The 19013-nt window shown below is 49.4% G+C and overlaps 1 protein-coding gene and 1 long non-coding RNA gene across 4 annotated transcripts in view; one reads left to right on the forward strand and one right to left on the reverse strand.

Moving 5' to 3' along the window:
• Window positions 1-3239: 3239 nt before the first annotated feature.
• Window positions 3240-17941, reverse strand: LOC141974446 (uncharacterized). Its single transcript, XR_012635748.1, has 4 exons — window positions 17925-17941; window positions 14473-14741; window positions 13850-14122; window positions 3240-3601 (listed from the first exon to the last, which is right to left on the reverse strand). It is a non-coding gene; the product is annotated as an uncharacterized LOC141974446 (long non-coding RNA).
• The window catches only part of LRRC23 (leucine rich repeat containing 23), a 32183-nt gene continuing 22208 nt past the window's right edge, over window positions 9039-19013 (forward strand). The window contains exons 1-5 of one of the 3 annotated variants that reach the window (XM_074934151.1): window positions 9039-9091; window positions 9497-9613; window positions 9805-9917; window positions 15816-16069; window positions 16165-16295. In XM_074934151.1, coding sequence (XP_074790252.1) covers window positions 9506-9613; window positions 9805-9917; window positions 15816-16069; window positions 16165-16295 — 606 coding nt within the window. In that variant the 5' untranslated portion in view covers window positions 9039-9091; window positions 9497-9505. Of the gene's footprint in view, window positions 9382-9496; window positions 9614-9804; window positions 9918-15815; window positions 16070-16164; window positions 16296-19013 lie in introns of all 3 variants that reach the window. The other 2 variants (XM_074934143.1, XM_074934162.1) reach the window with 2 other exon arrangements.

Here is a 19013-nt window from a genome sequence, read left to right on the forward strand (position 1 = left end):
GTAAGAGTATGTTTCAGTAATTTAGGGTAAACTATGTTAAAGTGATGGGGTAATTATCTCAAAATCAGGCATTACAAACCAGGAAATTCAAAGGTCGGGTTAAACTTGAAGCCAAATATGTTAAGAAACTATGAGACATCATCACTAAACACACAGAACACCTCCACAGGTCTGCCTTGTGATACCAAATATGATTAGTACAAAGTAGGGCTTGTGGTCCTAGAGTAAAGTGATTTAGCCACAATTTCATAATGAAAGAAATCACAAGCACTAATCACAAGAAGGGGAGAAAAGACTAAAATTCAGGGTGGCAAAAACCACCTTCCCTGGGAACATGGTGTGTGTGTGTGTGTGTGTGTGGTGGGGCATTTCAAGGGGGGAAAAAATCATTTAATCTGCAAGATTCACAGATTCTCCATGAGAGGAAAGCAGAATAATGCCCACCTCTGACAGGGGGACTGTGAGACTTATCCCTGGCAGGCACCAGGCAGTGGGTGCTATGTAAGTAGACAGACTAAGGCTATGTCTACACTACGAAATTAGGTCGAATTTATAGAAGTCGGTTTTGTAGAAAGCGTTTTTATACAGTCGATTGTGTGTGTCCCCATACAAATGGTCTTAGTGCATTTATCCAGCATTTAGTCGGCGGAGTGCGTCCACAGTACCGAGGCAACCGTTGTCTTCCAGAGCGTTGCACTGTGGGTAGCTATCCCACAGTTCCCGTAGTCTCCGCCGCCCATTTGAATTCTGGGTAGAAATCCCAATGCCTGCTGGGGCAAAAACATTGTCGTGGGTGGTTCTGGATACCATATCGTCAGGCCTCCCCTTCCCTCCCTCCCTTCGTGAAAGCAATGGCAGACAATCATTTCGCACCTTTTTTCCTGGGTTACCCGAGCAGACGCCATACCACAGCAAGCATGGAGCCCACTCAGCTCACCGTCACCATATGTCTGCTAGGTGTTGGCAGACATGGTACTGCATTGCTACACAGCAGCCACTCATTGCCTTTTAGCAGCAGACAAGGCAGCATGACTGGTAGCCATCATTGACATACTCCAGAGTGCTCTTTTAACTGACCTTGGTGAGGTCAGGCGTGCCTGGGCAAACATGGGAGTGACTCAGCCAGGTCATTACCCTTTTAAGTTTTGTCTCATGGCGATTCAGTCCTGCTGACAGTCCTACTGCACTGTCTTTTAATGAGCAGCCAGGAGATGATGATGGCCAGCAGTCATACTGCACCATCTTCTGCCAAGCACCCAGGAGATGATGATGGCCAACAGTCTGACTGCACAGTCTGCTGCCAGCAAGATGTATAAAGATAGATGAAGTGGATCTAAAGAAGAAATAGACCAGATTTGTTTTGTATTCATTTTCTCCTCCCTCCCTCCCTGAAATCAATGGCCTGCAAAACCCAGGGTTTTGAGCTCTATCCTTGAGGAGGCCATTCTGTTTCTCCATGATGCAAAGCCACCCCCTTTGTTGATTTTAATTCCCTGTAAGCCAACCCTGTAAGCCATGTTGTCAGTCGCCCCTCCCGCCATCAAGGCAATGGCAGACAATTATTTTGCGCCTTTTTTCAGTGCAGACGTCATAGCACTGGGAACATGGAGCCCGCTCAGATCACCGTGGCAATTATGAGCACTATACACACCACGTACATTATCCAGCAGGATATGCAGGACTATAGCCTGCAAGAAAAGCGAAACCAGGAGGAGGACGAGGTGACTGCAGCGTGGTGACAAGAGTGATGAGGACATGGACATAGACTTCTCACAAAGTACGGGCCCCTGCAATCTGCACATCATGGTGTCAATTGGGCAGGCTCATGGTGTGGAACGCTGATTCTGGGCCCGGGAAACAAGCAGAGTGGTGGGACCGCATAGTGTTGCGGGTCTGGGATGATTCCCAGTGGCTGTGAAACTTTTGCATGCGTAAGGGCACTTTCATGGAATTTTGTGACTTGCTTTCCCCTGCCCTGAAGCGCAATACCACCAAGATGAGAGCAGCCCTCACAATTCACAAGCGAGTGGTGATAGCCCTGTTGAAGCTTGCAACGCCAGACAGCTACCGGTCAGTCGGGAATCAATTTGGAGTGGGCAAATCTCGCTTGTGGGGTCTGCTGTGATGCAAGTGGCCAACGCTATCACTGAGCTGCTGATATCAAGGGTAGTGACTCTGAGAAATGTGCAGGTCATAGTGGATGGCTTTGCTGCAATGGGATTCCCTAACTGTGGTGGGGCGGTAGACAGAACCCATACTCCTGTCTTGGCACCGGAGCACCAAGCTGGCGAGTACATAAACCGCAAGGGGTACTTTTCAATGGTGCTGCAAGCACTGGTGGATCACAAGGAACGTTTCACCAACATCAACGTGGGATGGCTGGGAACGGTACATGACGCTCGCATCTTCAGGAACTCTGGTCTGTTTTAAAAGCTGCAGCAAGGGACTTACTTCCCAGACCAGAAAATTACTGTTGGGGATGTTGAAATGCCTATAGTTATCCTTGGGGACCCAGCCTACCCCTTAATGCCATGGCTCATGAAGCCATACACAGGCAGCCTGGACAGTAGTCAGGAGCTGTTCAACTATAGGCTGAGCAGGTGCAGAATGATGGTAGAATGTGCATTTGGGCATTTAAAAGCACGCTGGTGCAGTTTACTGACTTGGTTAGACCTCAGCAAAACCAATATTCCCACTGTTATTATTAGTTGCTGTGCACTCCACAATATCTGTGAGAGTAATGGGGAGACGTTTATGGCGGGGTGGGAGGTTGAGGCAAATCGCCTGGCCGCTGATTACATGCAGCCAGACACCAGGGTGGTTAGAAGAGTACAGGAGGGTGCGGTGCGCATCAGAGAAGCTTTGAAAACCAGTTTCAGAAATGGCCAGGCTACGGTGTGAAAGTTCCGTTTGTTTCTCCTTGATGGAAACCTCCCTCACCCCGGTTTCACTCTACTTTCCTGTAAGCTAAGCACCTCCCCTCCCCCCTTTGATCACCACTTGCAGAGGCAATAAAGTCACTGTTGCTTCACATTCATGCATTCTTTATTTATTCATGACACAAATAGGGGGATAACTGCCAAGGTAGCCCGGGAGGGGTGGTGGAGGAGGGAAGGACAAGGCCACACAGCACTTTAAAACTTATTGAATGCCAGCTTTCTGTTGCTTGGGCAATCCTCTGGGGTGGAGTGGCTGGGTGGCCGGAGGCCCCCCCACCGCGTTCTTGTGTGTCTGGGTGAGGAGGCTATGGAACTTGGGGAGGAGGGCAGTTGGTTACACAGGGGCTGTAGCGGTGGTCTGTTCTCCTGCTGCCTTTCCTACAGCTCAACCATACGCTGGAGCATATGAATTTGATCCTCCAGCAGCCTAAGCATTGACTCCTGCCTTCTTTCAGCAAGCTGACGCCACCTACCATCTTCAGCCCGCCACCTCTCCTCGTGGTCATATTGTGTTTTCCTGCACTCTGAGATTGTCTGCCTCCACTTATTTTGCTGTGCTCTGTCAGTGTGGGAGGACAGCTTGAGGTCAGTGAACATTTCATCACGAGTTTTTTTTCGCCTTCTAATCTTCGCTAGCCTCTGGGAAGGAGAAACACATCCAGCTGGTGGAGGGGGAAAAAAAAAAGGAGTGGTATTTAAAAAGACACATTTTATAGAACAATGGGTACACTCTTTCACGGTAAACCTTGCTGTTAACATTACATAGCACATGTGCTTTCATTACAAGGACGCATTTGGCCTCTTATTGAGGGTCTGCCGGTTTGGTGTGAGAGATCACACACGCAGTGCCGGGGAACAGAATTCGGCTTGCAGGCAGCCATGGTAAGCCACAGTCTTTTGGCTTCTTTAACCTTCATAACATGTGGGAATGGTTTCAAACAGCAGCGCCCTCATTTCCCATACGAAGTAGCCGTTAGGTTGGCCATTAAAAATGGGCTGGTAATTTAAAAGGAGGGGCTGCGGTTTCTGGGTTCACGTGCAGCAGAAACCCAACTAACCACCCCCCACACACACACACACACACCCAATTCTCTGGGATGATGGCTTCACCCCTCCCCCACCGTGTGGCTAACAGCGGGGAAGATTTCTGTTCAGCCACAGGCAAACAGCCCAGCAGGAACGGACACCTCTGAATGTCCGCATACTAAAACCACCCTATTTCAACCAGGTGACCATGAATGATATCACTCTCCTGAGGATAACACAGAGAGATAAAGAATGGACGTTGTTTGAATGCCAGCAAACACCGGGACCATACGCTGCAATGCTTTGTTCCGCAAGGATTCCCGACTACGTGCTACTGGCCTGGTGTGATAAAGTGTCCTACCATGGAGGACAGAATAAGGCTGCCCTCCCCAGAAACCTTTTGCAAAGGCTTTGGGAGTACATCCAGGAGAGCTTTTTGGAGATGTCCCTGGAGGATTTCCGCTCCATCCCCAGACATGTTAACAGACTTTTCCAGTAGCTGTACTGGCCGCGAATGCCAGGGCAAATTAATCATTAAACATGCTTGCTTTTAAACCATGTATAATATTTACAAAGGTACACTCACCAGAGGTCCCTTCTCCGCCTTCTTCGTCTGGGAGCCCTCCTTGGGTGGGTTTGGGGGGTACTGGCTCCAGGTCCAGAGTGCAAAACAGATCCTGGCTGTTGGGGAAACCGGTTTCTCCGCTTCCTTGCTGCCTGCCACTTCCTCGCCCCCAAAACCCGCTTCTGTGTTGCCTGCCACTTCTTGGACAGAGTCAAAGCACAGGGTTGGGGTAGTGGTGGCTGCACCCCCTAGAATGGCATGCAGCTCATCATAGAAGCGGCATGTCTGGGGCTCTGAACTGGAGCGGCCGTTTGCCTCTCTGGTTTTTTGGTAGGCTTGCCTGAGCGCCTTAATTTTCACGCGGCACTGCTACAGGTCCCTGTTATAGCCCCTGTCCTTCATGTCATTGGAGATTTTTTCAAATATTTTGGCCTTTCGTCTTTTCGAACGGAGTTCTGCCAGCACAGATTTGTCTCCCCATACAGCGATCAGCTCCCATACCTCCCGTTCGGTCCATGCTGGAGCTCTTCAGCGATTCTGGGACTGCATGGTCTCCTGTGATGATGAGCTCTGCATGGTGACCTGTGCAGGTGAGCTTGCCTCGCTGGCCAAACAGGAAATGAAATTCAAAAGTTCCCAGGACTTTTCCTGTATACCTGGCCAGTGCATCTGAGTTGAGAGTGCTGTCCAGAGCGGTCACAACTGAGCACTCTGGGATAGCCCCCAGAGGCCAATACCGTCAGATTGCATCCACGGTACCCCAAATTCGACCCAGCAAGACCGATTTCAGCGCTAATCCCCTTGTCAAGGGTGGAGTAAAGACATTGATTTTAAGAGCCCTTTAAGTCGAAAAAAAGGGCTTCATCGTGTGGATGGGTGCAGGGTTAAATCGAGATAACGCTGCTAAATTTGACCTAAACTCGTAGTGTAGACCAGGCCTGAGACCAGAGACCCTGGAATACTCAGGAGGAATTGTGTACTGGGATGATCTTTTGATTTCTTTGCCACCACTAGAACAAAGTGCATCTCATGCAGGGATTAGAGCAAGATGAGGCTCTGGTCTGTTGGTTTCCTGCTCCTTCTATCTTGCTCAGCACTGCCAGATGAGGAGTTGAGCAAAAGCCCATGCAGGTGAACTGCAAAGGGAAAAAATGGAATTTGTGCCATTATTTTGCTTCTTCATGGAGAATAGAGAGTCCTGAAAGAACTTTTTTAAGTGGGAAAGAGTGGGTGGGGCTCTGGGGCTCTGCTTAATTTTTAATTTTAGAACTGTCAGGAATGCCAAATCTCTTTTTCCCTACTTTTTGCTGCCAGCTCCTTAGAGGACACAGATACATGGAGTGGGAGTTCTCTGAGTGGGTCACTGAAGAGTCACAGAGTGTTAACCTCTTTTTGTTAAAGATCCTTCTCCGAACTATTTGTTAGGCATTGTATATGGTTAGGTGTTAAAAAAAAGTTTTACACAGCTTGAATTTAAAAAAAAAAAATCCTTTCCTCCTCTTAACAAATCTGATTTCATAAGAATACACATTCTCCAATCCTCTGTAGAGTCTTCCAGGAAAAAGAAAGTAGACAAGACCTGAATTGTTATTGTAAAAGTCAGGCTGGAAAAAAATTAAACACAAACAAAAGCCTTCCAGGTCTTTTTAAATCCATCAGAATAAAAGGGAAGGCGGGGGGAGAGGGGGGAAGCACACAAGCCCTTCCCCTCCCCACCCCCAGAACTGATTTTCCAGATTACTTTACAAGGTCCTTAAACCATTAGCAATTGAGTGTAAGAGCATATCTAGTAAGGTCTCTCCAGGTTTTTCTGCAGGATTTAGAGCTGGAGGGGATGGGCCAAAGCATGTGATAGATTACAAAGGGTCTGAAATGTCCGATGAAGAAACCCCCTCATGATATAAGCATAATGACTGTGGGTAAACACAGAATCAATGGGATGAGCCCCTTCACCACATGGTGTGAAATCAGTCTGGCAAAGTCCCATGAGGAGAAGGGACCCAAGGCAGGATTGTTCCCTATGGATGCTCCAGGAGTTTGCCCAAGAGATGGAGAAGCCCCATCATATAGCATCTAATCCATTTCCCCATAGGACACAGTCAGGGAGACAGCATGGGAGCAGAGAGGTTGATCTGTGAGCCAACAAGGTAAATGGCAGTTGAAACAGTGTGAACAGAGGAAAGACAGAATGTGAGTAGGGCCCTACCAAATTCACGGTCATGAAAAACAAGCCATGGACCCTGAAATCTGGTCTCCCCCTGTGAAATCTGGTCTTTTGTGTGCTTTTACCCCATACTATACAGATTTCACAGTGGGAACCAGCGTTCCTCAAATTGGGGGTCCTGACCGAAAAGGGATTTGCAGTGGGGTTGCAAGGTTATTTTAGGGGGGTTGCAGTATTGCCACCCTTACTTCAGCACTGACTTCAGAGCTGGGTGGCCAGAGAGTGGCAGCTGCTGGCCAGGCACCCAGCTCTAAAGGCAGTGCCCCGCCAGCAGCAGTGCAGAACTAAGGGTGGCAATACCATACCATGCCACCCTTACTTCTGCGCCTGCTGCCTTCAGAGTTGGCCAGCCGGAGAGTGCCGTCTGCTGACTGAGGGTCCAGCTCTGCAGGCAGCAGCACAGAAGCAAGGATGGCAATATCATATCATGCCATCCTCCCTTCTGTGCTGCTGCTGACAGTGGCTCTGCCTTCAGAGCTGGGACCTCGGCCAGCAGCTGCCACTCTCCAGCTGCCCAGCTCTGAAGGCAGTGCCACCGCCAGCAGCGGTGCAGAAGTAAGAATAGCAGTACTGCAACCTTATCTACAATAACCTTGCGACACCCCCCCACGACTCCATTTTGGGTCAGAATCCCTACAATTACAACAATGTAAAATTTCAGATTTAAATAGCTGAAATCATGAAATTTACAATTTTTAAAATCCAATGACTGTAAAATTGACCAAAATGGACCATGAATTTGGTAGGGCCCTAAGTATGAGGCAGCAACTAGAATTGCAGGAGAGGTGGAGGGATGGCTGTTTGAGATTGGGGAAGAGGAGCAGGCTTGTATTAAGAGAGGAAGTACCAGAAAACAAAAAGAGGTTAAGAAGGGAGGGGATCATAAGAATGGAGGCAAAGGAAGTGAGCAGCCAGGAGGGGATGGGGCCAATTAAGTAGGAGGAGAAATTAGAAGTGGAGAGCCTTCAAGGAACCACAGAGTCTGGATCAAAGGAACAGAGGGAACTGTGGGGGAAGAGGAAGTAGAATTTGGCAGATCTTGTTGATCAGCACAGTCAAGTGATCCTGCGCAGAGAGGTTGCAGGAGCAAACTGGGTTTGTGGCAAGATTCCTAGGTGACAGATGGACTATGGGGGCTGGGGCTTAAGAGGCACATTGAACAGTGACCAGAACAGACTGAATCAGTCCAGTCCCCTGAACAGCAGAACGCAAGAGTCACAGCTTGTGTAACAGAAACATTAGGGCTGTGAAACAGTGTATATTAGAGATCATGGAAATAGCACCTTGGACACTGGTATTAGCTGCACTCTGGTGGTGGCTGGACAGTCACTGACACCGAGCAGAGATGGGTTCTACCTGAATGTTTTCCAGCTGATGCTTGTAAACATTGTGGATTCAAAACAGGGGTGCTGGAACAATTTGTGGAGTGAGGGTGCTGAGAGCCATTGAATCAAATTGTAAACCCTGTACATAATGGAAACCACTTCAAGTCAGGGGTGTAGCAGCACCCACTGCATCCCTAGTTAAAGTACCTACGGTTCAAAATGATTCCAAAGCTTAACTGACAAGAGATCAAAAATGTCAATGCTGGATCCACAGATGCTGTTCAGCCAGCACAGTGCAGCCACAGCATGGCCTACCTGGGTCAACACTAGCACAGCACTGCCACAACCCCAGTACAGGGCAGCCACAGCACCAGCATGGCCTGGCCTGGCTAGCGCCTCTCATTTGGAGCTGCTGGGCTCTGCAGAGCGAGCCATTTCTGGCAGGGGTTCTGGAACAGCTTTTTTAATGGGGGTGCTGAGAGCCACTGAACCAAACTGTAAACCCTGTACATGATGGGAACACTTCAAGCCAGTGGATGCAGCAGCGCCCCTAGTTCCAGCTCCTATGATTACTGGTGCTCCTTCAGCCATGCTAGGTTGCAGCCCCCTGGGCAGAACAGCGAGTCCTTCCCTCCAAAGCTCTGCACCCCCTGACCCCGCCCTTTCCAGCACTATGACCACATCACAGCTGGCCCCGCCCCAGTTACTAGCCCCTCTCGCTCCTGCCTTCTCCCCCCTGCTCGTTCTCACCCCATCATGCAAATCACACACCGCCTCTTCCTATCAAGCGGCAGCCAATCAACTTCTGAGTCTCTCCTGTCTGACTCCTGCCAACTTCCCAGGAATTCTGGCCCACGGGGACTTGTCAATCACCAACTGTTGCCATGGCAGCAGATCCTGGCAACAGTTCCCACCCATCTCCTGGGTTTCCATAGCAGCAATAAACAAACCCTCCCCCTCCCTGCAGGTCCCAGGCTCCTGGAGCAGCTCAGAGCTGGGGTCAGGGGAGCAGGTTTGTTGCCCTGGTGCCAGTCTGGACCTAGGTCTAGGGCACCAGCTGGTGCTGGGATACAGGGCTTCTCCCCTCTGGTCAGCAGGCCCCCACTGGTCCCAGCTGACACCCCATCCCCACCTGGTGGAGATTTCTCAGGGCCCTTTGTGTGCAGCAAGGTGGTGGGTTCTCAGCAGGACTGGGTCTGCATCAGTGTGACTGGGAGCCTCTGCACAGACTGAACTCCTCTCTCCCCTCAAAGGGGGCCCCCAGCGCAGGCCAAGGCACAGCAGCCAGGAGCACGGGTGTAGGTAGGGCAAAGCTCTCCTCACTGCTGGCAGCCAGGGTTACACACAGGCCCTCAGGGGCTGCTGGTCAGGGCTCTCTGGCCGGAATTAAATTATCTTCTAATGGGGCTTTTTCTAGTCTCTGAAGATGTCAGATGAGGAGTTTGAGGAGGACTACAGTGCCAATGAACGAGAAAAGGAGGGAGAGGAGGGGGAGGAAGAGAAGGAGCCAACAGAGGAGGAGGAGGAAGAAGAGGTAAGGAAGCCTGACATGGAGAGAAGAAGGACCCTGAGCATGAGGGGAGGGAATTTGTAGGGGACATGGCTGGGGTTAGGGGTGAGCTGGGAGACTGACCCTGCCTTATTTTTGTGTGATGTTATCTCTAAGTCTCTCTTTCTCTGACTTTTTGTTTCTGTCTCTCTCCATTCCCCACCTCCCCCCTTCAGAGCTTGTCTCCCCGCCTTCTTACAGAGGAGATCTTGAAGGAAGGCCTCTCCCTCTTGTGTAAAACTGGCAATGGCTTGGCTCATGCCTATGTGAAACTAGAGGCAAAGGAAAAGTGAGTGTGATAACATGCACAGTCAAATCCTCCTTCCACCCAACCCACTGGCAGCAGGGCAGAAGTCAACACCCTTCCTGCAGCACCCTTTCTAGGTGGATGGGAGTAGGTTGGGGGAGAAATTCTGGAATGATGATTAATGGGGAATGGATTGCAGTACCCAGTAGTGTGGGCTTCTTTCTGTATGGGCTGTCAAGGTTGGTGGGGCATCCCACTCAATATCCTGGATAGATCACACTCTGAGTTACCTCTGACTGTACCCTGGGATGATGGGAAGGGATATGGGCTTTGGGGCTGTCATAGAATCATAGAATATCAGGGTTCGAAGGGACCTCAGAAGGTCATCTAGTCCAACCCCCTGCTCAAAGCAGGACTAATCCACAACTAAGTCATCCCAGCCAGGGCTTTGTCAAACCTGACCTTAAAAATATCTAAGGAAGGAGATTCCACCACCTCCCTAGGTAACGCATTCCAGTGTTTCACCACCCTCCTAGTGAAAAAGTTTTTCCTAATATCCAACCTAAATCTCCCCCACTGCAACTTGAGACCATTACTCCTTGTTCTGTCATCTGCTACCACCGAGAACAGTCTAGATCCATCCTCTTTGGAACCCCCTTTGGAAAGCAGCTATCAAATCCTCCCTCATTCTTCTCTTCTGCAGACTAAACAATCCCAGTTCCCTCAGCCTCTCCTCATCAGTCATGTGTTCCAGTCCCCTAATCATTTTTGTTGCCCTCCGCTGGATGCTTTCCAATTTTTCCACATCCTTCTTATAGTGTGGGGCCCAAAACTGCACACAGTACTCCAGATGAGGCCTCACCAATGCCGAATAGAGGGGAACGATCACGTCCCTCGATCTGCTGGCAATGCCCCTACATATACATCCCAAAACACCATTGGCCTTCTTGGCAACAAAAGTACACTGTTGACTCATATCCAGCTTCTCGTCCACTGTAACTCCAGGTCCTTTTCTGCAGAACTGCTCCCTAGCCATTCGGTCCCTAGTCTGTAGTGGTACATGGGATTCTTCCGTCCTAAGTGCAGGACTCTGCACTTGTCCTTGTTGAACTTCATCAGATTTCTTTTGGCCCAATCCTCTAATTTGTCTAGGGCCCTCTGTATCCTATCCCTACCCTCCAGCGTATCTACCTCTACTCCCAGTTTAGTGTCACTTGCAAACTTGCTGAGGGTGCAATCCACACCATCCTCCAGATCATTTATGAAGATATTGAACAAAACCGGCCCCAGGACCGACCCTTGGGGCACTCCACTTGATACCGGCTGCTAACTAGACATGGAGCCATTGATCACTACCCGTTGAGCCCGACAATCTAGCCAGCTTTCTATCCACCTTATAGTCCATTCATCCAGCCCATACTTCTTTAACTTGCTGGCAAGAATACTGTGGGAGACCGTGTCAAAAGCTTTGCTAAAGTCAAAGAACAACACGTCCACCGCTTTCCCCTCATCCACAGAGCCAGTTATCTCGTCATAGAAGGCAATTAGATTAGTCAGGCATGACTTGCCCTTGGTGAATCCATGCTGACTGTTCCTGAACACTTTCCTCTCCTCTAAGTGCTTCAGAATTGATTCCTTGAGGACCTGCTCCATGATTTTTCCAGGCACTGAGGTGGGGCTGACTGGCCTGTAGTTCCCAGGATCCTCCTCCTTCTCTTTTTTAAAGATGGGCACTACATTAGCCTTTTTCCAGTTGTCCGGGACTTCCCCCGATCGCCATGAGTTAATGGCCAATGGCTCTGCAATCACATCCGCCAACTCCTTTAGCACTCTCGGATGCAGCGCATCTGGCCCCATGGACTTGTGCTCGTCCAGCTTTTCTAAATAGTCCCGAACCACTTCTTTCTCCACAGAGGGCTGGTCACCTCCTCCCCATGCTTTGCTGCCCAGTGCAGTAGTCTGGGAGCTGACCTTGTTTGTGAAGACAGAGGCAAAAAAAGCATTGAGTACATTAGCATTTTCCACATCCTCTGTCACTAGGTTGCCTCCCTCATTCAGTAAGGGGCCCACACTTTCCTTGACTTTCTTCTTGTTGCTAACATACCTGAAGAAACCCTTCATGTTACTCTTAACATCTCTTGCTAGCTGCAACTCCAGGTGTGATTTGGCCTTCCTGATTTCACTCCTGCATGCCCGAGCAATATTTTTATATTCTTCCCTGGTCATTTGTCCAATCTTCCACTTCTTGTAAGCTTCTTTTTTGAGTTTAAGATCAGCAAGGATTTCACTGTTAAGCCAAGCTGGTCGCCTGCCATATTTACTATTCTTTCTACACATCGGGATGGTTTGTCCCTGTAACCTCAATAAGGATTCATTAAAATACAGTCAGCTCTCCTGGGCTCCTTTCCCCCTCATGTTATTCTCCCAGGGGATCCTGTCCATCAGTTCCCTGAGGGAGTCCAAGTCTGCTTTTCTGAAGTCCAGGGTCCGTATTCTGCTGCTCTCCTTTCTTCCCTGTGTCAGGATCCTGAACTTGACCATCTCATGGTCACTGCCTCCCAGGTTCCCATCCACTTTAGCTTCCCCTACTAATTCTTCCTGGCTTGTGAGCAGCAGGTCAAGAAGAGCTCTGCCCCTCGTTGGTTCCTCCAGCACTTGCACCAGGAAATTGTCCCCTACACTTTCCAAAAACTTCCTGGATTGTCTGTGCACCGCTGTATTGTTCTCCCAGCAGATATCAGGGTGATTGAAGTCTCCCATGAGAACCAGGGCCTGCGATCTACTAACTTCCGTGAGTTGCCGGAAGAAAGCTTCATCCACCTCATCCCCCTGGTCCGGTGGTCTATAGCAGACTCCCACCACGACATCACCCTTGTTGCTCACACTTCTAAACTTAATCCAGAGGCTCTCAGGTTTTTCTGCAGTTTCATACCGGAGCTCTGAGCAGTCATACTGCTCCCTTATATACAATGCAACTCCCCCACCTTTTCTGCCCTGCCTGTCCTCCCTGAACAGTTTATATCCATCCATGACAGTACTCCAGTTATGTGAGTTATCCCACCAAGTCTCTGTTATTCCAATCGCATCATAATTCCTTGACTGTGCCAGGACTTCCAGTTCTCCCTGCTTGTTTCCCAGGCTTCTTGCATTTGTGTATAGGCACTTGAGATAACTTGCTGATCATCCTTCTTTCTCAGTATGAGGCAGGAGCCCTCCCCTCTTGCGCGCTCCTGCTCATGCTTCCTCCCGGTATCCCACTTCCCCACTTACCTCAGGGCTTTGGTCTCCTTCCCCCGGTGAACCTAGTTTAAAGCCCTCCTCACTAGGTTATCCAGCCTGCTTGCGAAGATGCTCTTCCCTCTCTTCGTTAGGTGGAGCCCGTCTCTGCCTAGCACTGCTCCTTCTTGGAACACCATCCCATGGTCAAAGAATCCAAAGCCTTCTCTCCGACACCACCTGCGTAGCCATTCGTTGACTTCCACAATTCGACAGTCTCTACCCAGGCCTTTTCCTTCCATGGGGAGGATGGACGAGAACACCACTTGCACCTCAAACTCCTTTATCCTTCTTCCCAGAGCCACGTAGTCTGCAGTGATCTGCTCAAGGTCATTCTTGGCAGTATCATTGGTGCCCACGTGGAGAAGCAGGAAGGGGTAGTGATCCGAGGGCTTGATGAGTCTCAGAAGTCTCCCCGTCACATCGCGAATCCTAGCCCCTGGCAAGCAGCAGACTTCTCGGTTTTCCCGGTCGGGGCGGCAGGTAGATGACTCAGTCTCCTTGAGGAGAGAGTCCCCGACCACCACCACCCGCCTCCTTCTCTTGAGAGCGGTGGTTGTGGAACCCCCAACCCTAGGACAGTGCATCTCATGCCTTCCAATCGGCGGAGTCTCCTTCTGTTCCCTTCCCTCAGATGTATCATCTAGTCCACTCTCGGCATTAGTACCTGTGGAGAGAACATGAAAACAGTTACTTACCTGTATCTGCGTTGCTGGTACATGTACTCTCCCCTTTCTTCTTCTGGAGGTCACATGCTGCCAAATTTCTTCACCGTCCTCCTGTCCCCACTGCACAGCCTGCTCTGAATCTTCAGAACGTTGTGTCCGTAGAAGCATATCCTGACGTCTGTCCAGGAAATCTTCAGTTTCTCTTATGCAACGCAGGGTTGACACCTGTTGCTCCAGACCTTGAACATTCTCTTCCAATATGGAGACCAGCTTGCACTTTGTACAGACAAAGTTGCTTCTGCCCTGTGGAAGAAAGACAAACATGGCACATCCAGTGCAGGTCATAACAGCTGAACACTCCCCATCCATATTACCTTCCTTCTACGAGCTTCCTCAGGAGTTGTAGTAACTACTCAGAGAAGCCGGTAAGATGTAAGCCTCAGTGGGCTCTCCCCAGGCGAAGTCCCAGGCAAACTCCCTCTGTTAGCCTCTCTGCTGTTTGCTGCTCAGCTGGTTCGCAGCTGACTGGCTTTTTATAACAGTCAGGCCCACTCAAGGCTCACCTGGAACAAAGCACTCCCAATTCACACTTTTCAAACAACCAGTCAAGCACATGGTCAAACTGTCCCCACAACAGACACTCAGATACTCACCAACACAGCCTCCTTAATGCAGCCCTTAGCGTACCTCCTCTCAGGCAGATCCCAGGCAAACTCCCTCTGTTAGCCTCTCTGCTGTTTGCTGCTCCTTTGTCACTTTGTTAGTGGCCCTCCTCCCTCCCTGTGTCTGCTTCTCCCAAGTCAAAGCTGGCACCAGGAGATGACTGGCCAACTGGAGTTCAGCTCGTTGGGCCAGCAAAGCATTTCTACGGCTCTGTCTCTCCGGTTGGACTCCCAGGTTGCAGCCGGCCAGACATCATGTCCTGGTGGAGACCTCACCACAGTTAGCCAGCCCTAAGTTACCTCTGAGATACCCCATTCCAGATCACTCTGATCAGTAGGGTCAGATAGATGCCCAAATACATTGTTGAGAACACCAATATCAATGTCCAGATAGATACGACAGGGTAGATATGACAGATGGATAGATAGATGGATGCTCCAGGAAATGCTCTCAGCAGCTCTCCTCTTGTGAATAGTGGGGAGGCTTAGATGACATCCCCGGAGCTATGCCCTTTGCGCTGATTCCTGGGGCTGTTCAAGTGACTGTCACCACCCCAAACTCAGCAGCCACCTGAATCATCCTCTTCCTCACCCACCAGTTGTAATCCATGGACCCATAAGTGTCCTGGGGAGGACATTCTTGGGAGACTTTGGAACTTGCATCCCTGTGAACTGAGTCCCATCCTGGCCATGTCCACCAGGTACTAGAGAGACCTTCCTGTCTTTCATTAATCAGGAGCAGCCCTTTCTGTTTTGCTGGCCAGGGTGGAAAATGTTTTCTGCACCCTATGCCTGAGTGGCCCTGCCAAAAAAAAAAAAAAGAAAAGAAAAGAAAAGAAAAGACCAGACAATCAGGAGAGGTTGGGGGCCCCTGGAAGTTGGTACACAGGGCAACTGCCCTGCTCGCCTGCCCCTAGAACCAGCCCTTGTCACTAACTATGCATTCCAGCTTCCTGGCCCTGCAGCCTGGTCCTTCCCCATCTCCCTTTTTCCCCCACCCAGCCCTCAATGCTAGGACCACTATCTGATGGACTTATCTCTTCACAGCCTCTCTTGTTTCCTCCCCTCAGTTTCTGCCAACTGACAGCTCCTTCTGCATTCCTGGGAGGGGACTCCACCTAGGGGTCCCTCAGGGGCTCTGTTTCCAACCCCTCTGCTCACTCCACGATCTGCCTTTTCCCTCCTTCTGGTCTGGAGAAGCTTCTCTGGACATGAAATGTAGGTGAACTGCAGAGGAGGAGACTGGCTCCCCAACAGTGGGGAGGGGCAGAGTGGAGGAGAGGGAGGGGAGGAAGAAAGCTGGATGTTTGTTTCACATCCTCATCCTGTGCTAGGGACCTGACAGATATCAGCCTTCTCCAGAACTACATTCACTTGCGTTATGTGGACTTGTCAGAGAACCAACTGCGAGATCTGTCTCCTCTGGGCAGCCTCACCCACCTTCTGTGGCTGAAGGTGGATGGGAATCGGCTGACCAGCACCCGTCTCACAGAGCTGCCCTACCTGCAGATTGCCAGCTTCGCCCACAACCGTATCAAGGACACAGAGGGCATTACCCACCCACGCCTGGGCAGCCTCAACCTTAAAGGTAGGTGTGTACCAGGCCTCACCACAAAGAAGTGCTCCTTGCTGTGTGCTGGGAAGGGAAATAACACTTTTGCTGCTTCCTTCTCTGTCACTCAGGAAATGAAATCCAGGTGATATCGGGTCTGGATCCAGGGAAGCTGACAAACCTGCACACGGTAGAGCTGCGAGGAAACAAGCTAGAAACCACCGCAGGGCTGCACCTGCCCAAGCTCAAGAACCTTTACCTGGTAAGAGCACCTCACCGCAGGGGCACTATGCCACAGAGAGTGGCGTAGAGACTCCATTGGGGTGTCCATGCGCCAGTGTGGTGGTAGGCCAGCACTATGCAGCCTTGTCAGCCTGAGAGATTAACATGTTTCAAAAAGTCAGAGGGTCACAATCAATTTTTTGGGGCAGATTCTATGACCTATTGTGTTCCTGTCATGCTCAGTCAGTGCAAAGGGAGCAGAAACTACCTGCAAGTTCCCTGCAGAGAACTGGGGAGCTGTAACCTGTTGGCTCTCAGCTTCTCCTTTTTAACCTATCCTCTCTGCTACCCTGGGTAGTGGTGTAGGGGAGAATAGCATGCTGTGTCAGGTGCTCTCCTAGGCTCAGGTGGAGCAAGTCAAGCTCCTATCCTGCACACTCTGGGGCTCCCACAGCCGGCAATGGAACAACCAGAGCTACTCACTTCTGTGATGCAGCAGGCAGCCTGCAGGGAAGCTGCTGAGCAACTGCAGCAGATAAAGCACTGCAGGTGCTCAGAGACCTCCCAGCTAGATCTGCTCCTGCGGCTGCAGGGGATGTGACTCCCTTTAGCTCCCCTGTGACCCTCACTCCTGTCCCTGTTTTTCATTAGTTGTACCCCCAGAATTACTTGAGATCTGGGTCTGGCAGCTCCTCCCCTTAGGTTTGGGGAAGGGAGGGACCTTTAGATGTGGGTGGGCTTGTGCCCATCCGCTCCTAGATTCTCAACAGGAGCAAGGTATGTAGCCCACTCTGGATACCTGCACTCCCATCCTTCCCCCCCCCCCCCCCCGTTGTCTCCGGAATCATTTGATTTTTGGGTCCAGTAGCTCCTCCCCTTAAGCTGGGGCGGGGGCTTTATATATGGGCATCCCCCTGATCTTCAATAGGTGCAGGATATGAGGTGTGAGGCAGGTAGGGAGATGGTGCTGTCTTCCTTCTCTCTGACAGGGCGGATTCCAACCCCAGTTTTGAAAGTGTTGTGCAGGTTTTCTTTGAGAATGAAGACTGATAGGTCAGAGAAAGAACTTGTCAGCACCTGAAAGGATTGCATCTTGGAACAGCTAGAGCTAGAGCAGCCAGGAGGAGAAGCTATTCTTAACTTAGTACTAAGTAATATTCAGTGACAGGAGCTAACCACTAAGTAATAGTGACTATGATATAATTATGTTAAACATCCTAGGCAGGTAGGGTAACAAAAAGTGATAGAGTGAGTGACCTTAAGCTTTATAAAGGGAGATTTCAGTAAAGTAAGATTAGTCAAAAAGACCCTAAGTTAAAAGTAAAAGTAAAGTCCTTAGAAGCTGACACTTCCTCTGCTGAAATCACTGCTAGCCAGTCAGCTGACTGATTAACCAACCACTCAGTTAAGTGGATAGATTTAAAGAAAACCCTGTTACAAGAAAATACAAAACTGAGAATAGCAGAATAGAAATGACTCTGTCCCCATTACTACATTTAAAGAAATGGTGACTCAGACTAGCTGAGACAATTTTACTAGAACAGTTTGGCTAAAATCAAAACAACCTTCGAAGCATACAATTAAAACAGTTATTTTTCCCTCCCAATTTCCTCTTGCTATAATTAGCATTGCTTTGCTTCCCTGTTGGAGGGTTAACAATATCACTAACCTGCTGCAAAATGCTTCAGAATTAGGGACAACAGCAGGCCTCCTGCTCCTGGACTCAGCTTCTCCCAACTCACACAGGGCATATGGCCCTTTGTAAAGCAGCTACCCTGACTGCTTACCCTCATGGAGTCTGACTACAGCAACAGGGAACCTATTGAAGCAGACCCAAAACTACTACACCCAATTCCAGAAGCTTCTGGATGTGGAGTGCTTAATCTGCCTAGCAACAATGACCCAAACACAGCTCACTCCTACCTCCCCTCATTGAGTCTCCTAACTAGATATCTCCCTATTAGCATGTGTTACACTTATACACAGATGCTAGAAGTCTAAATACTAAATGGGTGAACTAGAGTGCCTTGTTTTAAATGAGGAGATTGATATAATAGGTATCACAGAAACATGGTGGAATGAAGATAATCAATGGGACACAGTAATATCAGGGTACAAAACACATAGGAACGACAGAGTAGATTGTGCTGGTAGGAGAGTGGCACTATATGTGAAGGAAAGCATAGAGTTAAATAAAGTAAAAATCTTAGATGAATCAAACTGTACTATAAAATCTCTGTGGATAGAAATTCCATGCTTGAACAATAAAAGTATAGCAGTACGAATATACTACCAACCACCTGACCAGGATGATGATGGTGATTGTGAAATGCCCAGAGACATTAGAGAGGCTACAAAGGCAGAAAACATAATAATCATGGGGATTTTCAACTATCCCGATATTGACTGGGTACACGTCACCTCAGGATGGGATGCAGAGATAAAATTTCTAGACACCATTAGTGTCTGCTTCTTGGGAGCAGCTAGTCCTGGAACCGACAAAGGGAAAGGCAATTCTTGATTTAGTCCTAAGTGGAGCACAGGATCTGGTCCAAGAGGTGAATATAGCTGAATCACTTCATAACAGTGACCATAATGTAATTAAATTTCACATCGTTGTAGGGTGAAAATGCCAAAGAAAGCTACCACAGCAGCATTTAATTTCAGAAAGGGGGACTACACAAAAATGCAGAAGCTAGTTAAACAGATATTAAAAGGTACAGCCACAAGCATGAAATGGTTGAGAACTGCATAGAAG

This window comes from Natator depressus, chromosome 1, assembly GCF_965152275.1.
Source record: "Natator depressus isolate rNatDep1 chromosome 1, rNatDep2.hap1, whole genome shotgun sequence".
In the NCBI taxonomy this organism is placed as follows: domain Eukaryota; kingdom Metazoa; phylum Chordata; order Testudines; family Cheloniidae; genus Natator; species Natator depressus.